This window comes from Eutrema salsugineum, unplaced genomic scaffold, assembly GCF_000478725.1.
Source record: "Eutrema salsugineum unplaced genomic scaffold, Eutsalg1_0 scaffold_1, whole genome shotgun sequence".
NCBI classification, from domain to species: Eukaryota; Viridiplantae; Streptophyta; class Magnoliopsida; order Brassicales; family Brassicaceae; genus Eutrema; species Eutrema salsugineum.
The window spans coordinates 2,911,435-2,923,385 of record NW_006256909.1 but is presented as its reverse complement, the minus strand read 5'-3'; the positions used below and the strand labels follow the sequence as shown (position 1 = coordinate 2,923,385).

Genomic DNA, 11,951 nt, shown 5'->3' with positions numbered 1-11,951 from the left:
CTGGATTTCAGTTAGATTGTAAAAGCTAATTTATTTGATTACCAGCTAAAAACAGTGTTGTAACGGTGAAAACTTACTTTAACTTTGCTAAGTTTATCTGTCATTTTTGCACATTTTCGCGTCATTTCATCTAGAAGACTAGAGCTTATTCTTTAGGGATTTAAACCGTAAACACCAAATAACAAACATTTTTAGTCCAGCTTTTACTTTCTTGAATAGTTATTACTTTCATAAATAAATCACCACGATAAAACAACATCTCCATAACTCATGGTCATGGATAAAAATTCAAAACACGCAAATGTAAAAAGAAAAAAAAAGAATTTTGTTAAGATAGAACAAAAGCTTAATTTCTTTAAAAGAAGTGAAAAATGATCAAGCCCAAATAGCAAGAGCAGACATCATCCCAGCTCCAAGGAACAAAAAGCAATAAGACACAATTTGAAGCTTAAAATCAACACTCATCTTCTTGCTCAAGAAATCGGCAGCGATCAGATCCACGAGAGCCATGTAGACAAGTATCCCCGCAGAGAGAGAGTCGAGCACTCCTTCAGCCACCAAAGCCGCAACACTATAGGAGTTGTAAGACGAGGCAATGGCTGTACCTATGGCCACACCTATTGGGGTAGTGACCGCAAAGAAGAAAGCCATCATTGCAGATCCTCGAGGGGTTAGCTTGGCCTCTGCGACGCAGCCACCGAGGGCGAAACCTTCGAAGAATTGGTGGAAGGAAAGAGCGACAATGAGAGGACGTATGGTGCATGGGCTATGTGATACTCCAAGTGATATTCCTATTATTATTGAATGTGATACGATTCCCATTTCAAGTATCTGAATAAATAAATAAAAAGGTTACCGTCACTTAGTCTTTTTATTCTTATTTGTGTAACGACATTAGAAAGAATTTTTATTAACGGAACCGTTTGACTAGTGCGTTTGTTATGTCTTTTTCGTCTTAATTCTATTATTTTTTTTCACTAAAAAATATCTGCAATAGATAGTCGTTATTTTCGTGAGCAATGATCAAACAAAGAACAATTAATTTAATTGGTAATATTATTGTAAAGATACTTTTTGAAAATACTAAATAATAAATATCACTTGTTGCACTCACATTTTAAATGAAAGCAAGTACTCCGTATTTAATGTTCTTTCAATAAATAAAGTCCTATACTCCTGTAATGAAACTTATGTAGAGTTCGTTAATAAGCTAGATTGCGAATGAATGAAGTCAACTAGTTTTAGATCATTAAAACTGTAATAAAAGAAGTCAAAAGTCAGAGCTTACTAAAATCATAAAGTCAAAACTAGAAGTGTCTTTTTTACCTGAGAAACAACAACGTGCCTCACACCACTGTCAAAGCCTACGTCCCCGTGGTCATGGCCGTGTCCATAACCGGCGCCGCCGGAAACTCCGCTCCTCTTAGCCAGAGCCTCAAAACCTTCAGGACCCATCGAGAGACTATGACGATGATGGTCTGCGTGGGCCCGCATCCCCACGATATGCAGCTTCCCGCCATCTTCATGATCCCTCATAAAACCCGAATCAAGAAGACCCGACCCGATTTCCCGATCCGGTTCTGAGATAACCGAGCCTGCCTGACCAAGCGACTCGACGGAGCGGTTCATCAGCTTCTCCTGTTTCCTCTCGTAGTATCCGGTGATCATGAAATCGGCGAGCAGAGTGAGAAGCGCCGCAACCATGGCGAAAAACTCGGGGAAAGGGAACATCTTCCATGGAAACTCCGGCAGACACGGGTCGGATAGGGCTTCGGAGCCACCGGAGAGCATGTGAACGAACCCTGTTGCGAGGATTACTCCTGCGGCGAACGCTTTGGCTCCTCTCATTAAGCCACTGTTCGACGGGAGTAGGGTTCCGACGAGGGGAATCGAGACGCCGGCCGCTCCGGCGACGAGGATCGACGCCATAGCTGCGAACTTGAGGGTGAGAGCAGCCGCGTCATCTCGGCACGGGTCTGACTCGCCCGAGTCACAGCTGTTTGTGAACGACTCTGTTTTTGTTTTTTTTGGAACAAATTAGAAAATAATGATGGAGAGAGAAAGAAAGTATGATAAAATGGCAAAAAGAAATTGAGTTATTTTTATTAATAAAACTATTTTTTGTGAGATAGAATGTGTTCTCTATAATGGAGTTAAGAAAGGGAATTAACCCGGATTACTCAAATAATGAGAGATTAAGAGCAAATTGGAATATTTTCAGCAAAAGTTGAATTCACGGTGAGACTACAGAGACAAGTAGATATATGTGAGAAAGAAAAAAGGCAAATAATTGAAAAATAGAGGAAAGAATACCTGTTAACCCAGAGGATAATGGTCGGAGAAACTGCCACAAATCCTGAAAAAAATTGTTAGCAAAAAAAAAAGTTGTGAGGGAAAAAGGATAGAGCTAAAAGCAAGAACATTAGACGGATATATGATGAGGAAGAAATTTTCAGACCTGGAAGAGAGACATTACTAAATTCGATAAGATGATTACTTGAAGGTTTCTATTATTGTCAAGAAAACCAGCAATTAGGATTTAGTGGTTATTAAGGAGTTGTGTTTTTATGAAGAAAGAGTCGGAGAATATTACTACGTCTACGTATGTGTGTTGTTTTTCTTTGTGTGTGCGTGCACGTACGTGGAGAAAGTCACAAGTGGTTCATGATCCTCGAGAATGACCATACAATGTCATCATATTTTTTTGGGGGGTCGAACAATGTCGTCATTTTACACCCTCTCATTGGAAAAAGTTAAACATTTAGAAGATAAAATAATGGTCGCTATATAACTTGAGTGTACTAAAAATATGACATCGCCGTCAAACTTAATAACTAGGAGAAAAATAAGATAAAATGAAAAGATGAGAAGCGGAGAGAATGCTTTGTTTTATATTTTAAATTGGAAGCTTTGTTATAGTCTAATCTTGCATAATGCATAGCGATGACTTTTGTCTTTTAGGAAATATAAAAAAAGTCAACCTGCAAAAAAAAAAAAAAAAAAGACTAATAACCGGGATTTGCATCGGACCGGCAACCACAGCAAACTTATACAAGAGATCAAGCTTTGTAAGGTACGTTGTATTTTACTAATGGCTTATTGCCCATTGGTATGCGACACATTAGGTATTTTTCAAACCAATGTTCTAAAAAGTTAGGTGTTCATAGGTTAGAACTTAGAACTATAGGTTTATAGGTTTTACATTCGCAAGTGCATAATTACACAAACAAAGGAGCCTCTTTAGTCTTTAATTTACCCGATCAGTGACAGTGGACTACTGTGGAGGATAGAAGACAGTTCTACATTGCGGCTGGTCTGCCCTGCCCTTTTGCCTGAAGGATAATTCTAATCGTGAAAGAGCTCTTGCCTCGGTGTATTTGGGTCATATATATATATATATATATATATATATATTCTCTTTTGAGTTTTCAGTTGTTACTTTCCCTTTAAATTTCTTTTATTATTTTAATAAGATCGAAACAAAAAAAATCACAAATGATGAATTACTTGTGAATGTTTGTCCTCATAAATTACAGTATCGTTTACGAGATTTCTTTAATTTTCACAACGAAAATATTTTCTTATTCTATTATTATGTCATATACCGTAATTTAAAATTTGCATCTAATTTACCTGTGATTTTATGAGTTTACCGTTTATTTGGGATAAGACGTTCAACACGTTTGGACACCACTGTGACAAACTTTTTAACCTTTTTTTGAAATTGGTTCACTTGTTACCGCACAAAATGGTAATGTTCGGTTTAAATTTTGGGCTTCAGGTTCGAATTGGATATGGATATCCTGATTTGGGTTAGTCTGTTTTGTTTGGATCATTCTAAATCACTTCGCGACGGAATAAATAAGAATATGCTTGAGCATATGTCTAATTTTATTTATCATTTTATCTGTCTCATCTCTCATCGTTTCCGGGACAAAGAGAGAAAATCTCACTTCACAGTCTTTAAAGCTTTAAGTTCTACAACTCTCGCGACTCCAAAATTTAGTGTAAGTAGTCCTCTCTTCTCATCAAGTTTAATTTCTCGTTTCTGCAACTTCATTGATTTCGTTTTGAAGAAATTATCGGTATATCTGAATTGAACTTGCTCCTCCAGCAATGTGCGTTTTTCTTATTGTCATTTGTTGATCAAATGTTTAGTCTTTAGATGAAGATATTTCAATTCCGATAAAAGGCTTCCCCAAATTCTCGCGTTTTGATTACGATGATTTTTGTTGCTATGCATGTGGTTGAGTTTGGGGTGTGTTTGTGTGTGAAGATAAGGCTTTTGAATCAAACCGAAACCGATCGAAAATCTCCAAATTGTTATCTATGTCTTTTTGGATTTTGTTTTGAATTTTCATAAGAAGTATTGAATTAACCGAATCCTTGTTTACTGGTTACTGATACTGAGAAACAAGTCCATGTTTCATCTCGTAGATACGTCCTGTTCTGCTGGCCAAATTCGTCCTAAATGTAGGCTGCTTTTGTTTTTGCAGGTGGATGTGTTGGATAGAGTAAAGACCAAACCTTTAAAATGGCTCATCTACTTTCAGCTTCATGCCCTTCAGTTATCTCACTTAGCAGCAGCAGCAGCAAGAATTCGATTCAGCCCTTTGGTTTAAAGCAAACCTTCTTCAACCCTCAAGTTCTTTCAAAGTCTTCTCTCAAAGGACTTCTCTTCCAAGTCAAGAAACCGAGAAGAAGCTGCGTTTTCCGTGTAGCTGCTATTCCTATAAGCCAACAAGCACCACCCGAAACGTCTACCAATAACTCATCGTCCAAACCAAAACGTGTTATGGTCATTGGTGGAGATGGTTACTGTGGTTGGGCCACTGCTCTCCACTTGTCCAAGAAGAACTACGAAGTTGCCATTGTTGACAACCTCGTAAGGCGTCTTTTCGACCACCAGCTTGGTCTTGAGTCACTGACTCCTATAGCCTCGATTCATGATCGAATCAGCCGATGGAAGGCTTTGACAGGGAAATCCATCGAGCTATACGTCGGTGACATCTGTGATTTCGAGTTCTTAGCCGAGTCTTTCAAGTCCTTTGAGCCAGATTCAGTTGTCCACTTTGGTGAACAGAGATCCGCGCCTTACTCCATGATTGACCGTTCGAGAGCCGTGTATACACAGCACAACAATGTGATCGGGACTATAAATGTCCTCTTTGCTATCAAAGAGTTTCAAGAAGATTGTCATCTGGTTAAACTTGGGACGATGGGTGAGTATGGAACTCCAAATATCGACATCGAGGAAGGTTATATAACGATAACACATAATGGCAGGACCGACACTTTGCCATACCCCAAACAAGCTAGCTCCTTTTACCATCTTAGCAAAGTTCACGACTCGCACAACATTGCTTTCACTTGCAAGGCTTGGGGTATCAGAGCCACTGATCTCAACCAAGGAGTGGTTTATGGAGTGAAGACTGATGAGACAGAGATGCATGAGGAGCTACGTAACCGATTGGATTACGATGCTGTGTTTGGTACAGCTCTTAACCGGTTCTGTGTGCAAGCTGCTGTTGGTCACCCACTTACAGTTTATGGTAAAGGTGGTCAGGTAAATGACTCTTTTTCTCTGTTTTTGTCACACGAAACTTCAATGGAGGAAATGAGGTTTGTGATCATTTATTTCCCCTTTGCAGACTAGAGGCTACCTCGATATAAGAGATACAGTCCAATGTGTTGAGCTCGCAATAGCAAACCCGGCAAAGGCTGGTGAGTTCCGGGTATTCAACCAATTCACAGAACAATTTTCAGTCAACGAACTGGCCTCGCTCGTCACTAAAGCGGGTTCAAAGCTCGGGCTGGACGTGACAAAGATGACGGTGCCTAATCCGAGAGTTGAGGCAGAAGAACATTACTACAACGCAAAGCACACAAAGCTGATGGAACTGGGACTTGAGCCTCACTATCTCTCTGATTCACTTCTTGATTCGTTGCTCAACTTTGCTGTTCAGTTTAGAGATCGTGTGGACACAAAACAAATCATGCCTAGTGTTTCTTGGAAGAAGATTGGCGTCAAGACTAAGTCCATGACTGCCTAAGAGTGCAGATGATTTTTCTACCAAAGAAAAAAAAGTGCAGATGATTATTATTACAGCTAAGGGAGATTATTAGAATATATGCGAGAGCTGTGTTGTTTGTGAATTGTTATCCTTCAGAATTCACTTGTGCTTAAGATTGCTAGCTTAAGGTGTTTACATACTCATTGTGCAGGCAGGGTTCGTCAGTTTTTAGATCGTAATATCGATGTTTTAGTGTTTGAAAAACATACATAAGACAAGACTCACAGCAATTAAGAGAAAAAAAAATCTATATATTTTATTTAAAAATTTGACGAGCTTTCACTAATTACTTATTAGAGAAATTTCGATTTATGATTAGGGAAAGCTTTTCTTAATTTTTTTTTTAAATGTAGATAAGTAAAAACTGTAATTTTGCGTTTTTTTTTTTTTTTTTTTTTGCCTTTTTGGTGTATTAAAACTTAAAAAGTATTGGAGAATGGTGTTGGTGGGTCATCGTAGGCATTTTTTTAATGTCAATGCCTTTTCCAAATACGAAGGAATCGAGTGCCTTTTCTATTAATACAATATTTTTTTCCAAATGATATCATTGCAATCTTAGTGCATGAGAGATGCTACCATATTTACATATCAGAGTTACACGAAAATTGCATGATTGGGAAATTTATTATGGTGTTTGTGCTTATTCGCCTCTAACACATGTATATCAATTCAAGCGTATCTACAATTTCATCTCTGTTCTTTTTTCGCGGTAATTTAGGAAGGTAGGACCAAGTGAGAACCTGTCCAAACACGTTTATTTTATCTATTTTTAAAAGATTAAAATGATCTTTTAAATAAATAAAAATCACCAAAACAAAATAATGGCAATACGACAATGATCACATAATTGAGCAAAATAAATCCCTATCGTTTATACTAATTACCTGAAGATAATGTTTTTGGGGAGGCTTCTAGTGTGGAGACATTGATCTTTCTCTGATTTTTGTTTTAATTTATTGCAAATATTTTTATATATATTTAATTTAAATAGTATCTTTTAAATAAATTAAATCGTGAAAAAACGAATGGCAATACGACAACGATCAAACAATTTAACATATAATTGAACAAATAATTCTATATAGTTTAATTTACACAAAATGAAAACAATGTATTATAAAAGTGTGGGGAGGCTTTTGGTGTGGAGGCACTGAGTTTTCTCTGTAGTTATTAATATCATTAAAATATAAACTTTTGTTGGAGAGATTGTTGTTTATGATTGATGAGGTCATCGTCGCCATCAGTATTCATCAACTTGCATTTTTTTTTATAGAAAAATACACATATATATAAAGCATAACCTTAATTTGAAGACATGTCACATGATCTCACACAAAAATCTTAATCCCACTCCCACAACCAGCCACCAAGTTGTATTGGTCGGCAACTTTTTATTTTTATTTTGGATGTAAAACTTATTTGCTTACACTTCACTACATGAGTTCGGATTTTAAATTCAGAGACGTATTTATGGGCATCAACCTTTAGCAAATGCTGCTATTTTGATATTTGAGTAACGATGCTACAGAAAATAGATGCCATTTTTCCTTTTCTATGTCATAGTTTAAAGTAGAAGTATATACATGACATTTGTAATAATTAAGATCGTTTATACAAACAACCAATAAAAAAGAAATTTGATTAAGCTAAAAAAAAAAATTGATTAAGCTATCCTGCACCTATCAAACTTGTGTGAATAGATCGCATGTTGAAGATTTATATATCTCTATATATATATTCTGACGACGTTTCTTAGTTTTTAGTCTTTGAACAGATTCGTATTTTCTCATTGTTGATTTTAAGATTTAACCCATCGTACCTACATAATATTTTATTGAAAATATTCTTTAGTCGTTCTTACGCCCTAACTATTGCAGGTAGACTAAGAGTGCCGTGCTCAGAGTTATAAGACCGTAAGGCGATTATTAGAAATTCTATCTAGCAAAAAAAAAATTTAAAACACCAAAACTCTTATTATTCTATTAGTGTTAAAGTAATAGATTTTTTAAAACTTTTCAAAAATATTAAAAATATATCTTATAATTTGATCATATGATTAGCATTTATATATAATTCTAAAAAAATAGTAATTCAATAAACTAATTTTTTTTAAGTTTACAATTTATCACCATTAAACAATAAAAATAGATAAAAAAACTTCAAAATCTATCTATTTGAAATATTTTTTTCTTAATTATCTATTTATTTGAAATAGTGGGAATATAAAATATCTCTTACCAATTATTATTTAGAAAAAAAAATCTTACACTCATTAAATTTTAAATGATATTTTAATCAATATATTGTTGAAAGTTTAGATTTTGGGGGCCCTATATTTATAAAAAAAATCAAGGGCTTGAAGCAAATGCCTTTTTCCTAACCAGATAAACACGGCTCTGTAGACTAATGAGCATTTGCATATGATTTACGTCGTTGTTCGATTATTGTATTATCTTGGATCTTCATGTAGTTATCGTGTGTATATAAAAACAATATATGTTATAACTAATAGAAGTTATGCTATGGTAAATCATGAATCTCGTATTTTGTATTTATTACAAAATCATAACCAATATAATATATATCACAAATGAGAACATAAGATCTATGCACCATTTATTACCACGTACAAAGGCCATGCGAGAACAGATGGTGCTCCCGTATCCTGTGGTCGAGACAAGTGAGTAGGCCATATGTTCTCGCATGGCCTTTGTACGTGGTAGAACTTGTTGGTCTAGTGAGAAGAAAATGACTATCTTCACTAAATAATTTGACGTTTATATCCTTTTTTTTTAAGGCATGTAACATGTAGGTATATCATATGTGACTAAAACTGATTGAAGTATAGACGTGAGACGGTGAGAGACTACTAGTGATCTATCATCTGTTTAATATTCAGAATATTTGAAGGGTGTGAATAAATAGTATGTGTAAACGCAAAAATATGACCATATCATGCAGTTTAATGGTAGATGTAACAACCGCTCTTTGACATTACGTACGTAGATTAAAACTCGTATTTCTGTAACATATGGTTTGATGAGTATTAGCAAAAGTAAAAAAAAAAAATGAAGCATCGCACAGGAAAAGGATTTCAACCAAATCATCCGAAGCTCTCTTGGTGGAAAAAAATAGCATCAGTGTAGTGTGACATCAGGGTACATCGGAATCTATCAATTATTCGGCATAGGTCAATCTTGACCCTTGAAATGTGGAACTTGGACTTTTGACCTTATTATCCTAATCCTTCTACAAAAATCACCGGTATATATAGCATTCTATTCCAGTTAACCCAACTCCAAAGAAAATCAAAAGAATGAGAAAATTCTTAGTCTTTTCTGAATCTTTGAAAAAGAAAATCAATAATTGTGGGGAGGAAAATAAAAGCGGGTTTGTTTTTGGAGATGCCACTTAAGCCCAGCGTCGCTGTCAAAACCCCCTCAATTATTGAAAGTGGGTCTCTCATATTCCACTTATTAATTCATTTCCCAAAATTCTCTGAATTTATAAAAACTAATTTAAAACGTAGTATATACTACACATCTCTACAAGACACGTTTATTTAAGTGAAAAATTAGATTGAAATTTCATTGAATCTTCAAGAACTTAATAATGCATAAACTCTACCGACTAATTAACCTAGACGGGATCAAGGCATTCTGGCTTAGGATAGTACTGACTCTATTAATACATTTTGGAGGGCTCAGGGATGTTTATCTGGTGGTTTCTTGAGCTGTACCGACTTTTATTTTATATCTATTTTGCAATAATATTTTCTATTAAAAAAAATATAAGAGAAAAAGAGAGAGAATATTTCCTTGAATAGGAAATTAACGTGACGCCGAGAGCTCGGAGACCTTACAAACAATGGTAGAATCTTCTTCCTTCACTTCTCTACTTTATTTTTTTTTTTAAATAAAGAAAGAAAGAAGCAAACTAACTTTGAAATCAACAAAGTTATTCATATCACCATCATATATATGACTATAAAGATGACAAGCTAGTTTACCAAAGAAATAAATAGTTCATATATATATGATGAAGCTACTCATGAATTCATAATTCATTAAAATCACCAATAGCTACTCATAAGAAAACTAACCACTAATATATAATCCTATATCATATATAAAACAAAATCAATTGCCAATTGCAGGCAGGATAATAATTTTGAACCATAAAATGTCTAGTAGTTAATATAAAGGTAGATCAATCCATAGAACATCTTGCATTTTTACCAATAAATCTATTGGTTGGAATATCTCACCTTTGATATTATAGACACAATAAAACGAGAATAATCAAATTTGAATCAACACAACTAGATCATATTTTAGTCCTAATCAAAATACGACTCATAAATAATGTTGATGGATTAATGTATACTCTAGTGAGAGAGTTATAGAGAGAGAGAAAAATGATGAAGCAAATCATATAAATTTACTACTTACACATCTTTGATTTTATTATTCATAATTCATTTTCTACATGGGTATTTAATTTTGATCATCGGATGATGATAATCAGAAAAGAGAAACCCTAAGTTATTGCTTTTGATATATTTTGCAAAAGACTAAGCAAGAAGTAGATGAAACAACAAATCATACCCAGAGAGCTCCAACTTGGACAAGCTTAGGGACAAGGTGACCACTTAGATGGAGCGCGACGAGGGACTCGAGACCTCCAACGCACTCACGGCCAATGAAAACCGCCGGAGGAGGAGCAACGACTGAGCCGCCGCCGGAATATTCTTCTTCGAGAGCCGTGGGGAGAGAGGAAACCTCGTGATCATCGAGCTCGATGACAGTGGGGATGACTCCGATTGTTGCGAGGAGCCTTTTCATGACGTGGCACATGCAACAAGAAGATCTGCTGAAGATGATCACCGGATGCTCCGATATAAGCCGTCGGATCTTGGCCTCCGGTGATTCCTCTTCGTCGATGGAGAGAGAAGTTGATGAGCTTTGGGAAGGAGGAGTGAGGTCTAAGCGAACGACGTCGTTTGAGAAACGTTCTAAGCCTAATTCTTGCATCATAGCAGCAGCAATTAAAGAGAGAGAGAGAGATAGAAACGTAAGAAGCTTTTTTAAGGGGAAGAGAAGATTTTGTATTTGTATATATAGAAAGAATCAAAAGAGGTTAAAACAAAAAAAGGAATCATAAGAGAAGTAATAATAAAAGTATTTATGAAAAAAAAAGAAAATTAGGGGAAATAAAATAAGCCAATAAAATAAGAAGAGAATTATTTGGGAAAAGAAAAAGAAAAGACAAATAATGGGGAGGGGAAGAAGGGAGTGGTGTATGTGGTTGCTTACATCACAAAGTACTGTATCGTGATGTGTTTCTTTTGCTTTTTTTTTTTGTTCCTCTTTTCTTTCTCATATTTTTTAAAATTGTTTATTGTGATGAGATAAATGCATGGGAGTTCCAAAACCCACGCGCTAGATTTTATTGTCGATGTTGACCTTTTCAATGGGAAAAAGGTGAATGGGAAAAGTATTCACAAATTTGGAGTAATATTTTCGTAGTAATGTTTGAATTGGGGAACACGACGCTCCTTTACGTATTGGGAAGCAGAGGTGTGCAATATTATGTGTCGTACGTTTTGTATCACAGATCTTTCTTTATCGGGCATTTTTTTTCATTCGTTTCGTTAACACTCGAAATAAAGTTCGAAGTGAAGTTTACTCCTATTAGGAACTTAGATTTTTGTTGCCGAATCAATATTAAGAATTAAGATACCCTTCCAAGTGATATAAAATATGACCACGTAGGGAAAGAAAAAAATATATGACCACGTAAATTAAAAGGTCTGGGCAGACCTGGTTAAATTATCTGGAAAACTAATATTTTTGATCCATCTAGTTTAAAAAATGA

At 35.4% G+C, this 11,951-nt stretch overlaps 3 protein-coding genes across 3 annotated transcripts; 1 reads left to right on the top strand and 2 right to left on the bottom strand.

Moving 5' to 3' along the window:
• Positions 1-248: 248 nt before the first annotated feature.
• On the bottom strand, positions 249-2,557 carry LOC18030240 (zinc transporter 9). The gene is made up of 4 exons (XM_006412337.2): positions 2,459-2,557; positions 2,314-2,356; positions 1,327-2,012; positions 249-831 (listed from the first exon to the last, which is right to left on the bottom strand). The coding sequence occupies exons 1-4, from the start codon at positions 2,471-2,473 to the stop codon at positions 376-378; spliced, it is 1,200 nt and encodes a 399-aa protein (XP_006412400.2). The 5' UTR covers positions 2,474-2,557; the 3' UTR covers positions 249-375.
• A 1,342-nt stretch (positions 2,558-3,899) lies between these two features.
• On the top strand, positions 3,900-6,289 carry LOC18030239 (UDP-sulfoquinovose synthase, chloroplastic). Its single transcript, XM_006412336.2, has 3 exons — positions 3,900-4,007; positions 4,497-5,566; positions 5,652-6,289. Exons 2-3 carry the CDS (start codon positions 4,535-4,537, stop codon positions 6,051-6,053), a joined length of 1,434 nt encoding a protein of 477 aa, XP_006412399.1. The 5' UTR covers positions 3,900-4,007; positions 4,497-4,534; the 3' UTR covers positions 6,054-6,289.
• Positions 6,290-10,481: 4,192 nt separating this feature from the next.
• On the bottom strand, positions 10,482-11,189 carry LOC18029738 (glutaredoxin-C6). Its single transcript, XM_024148961.1, has one exon. It carries the CDS (start codon positions 11,108-11,110, stop codon positions 10,676-10,678), a length of 435 nt encoding a protein of 144 aa, XP_024004729.1. The 5' UTR covers positions 11,111-11,189; the 3' UTR covers positions 10,482-10,675.
• Positions 11,190-11,951: the final 762 nt, after the last annotated feature.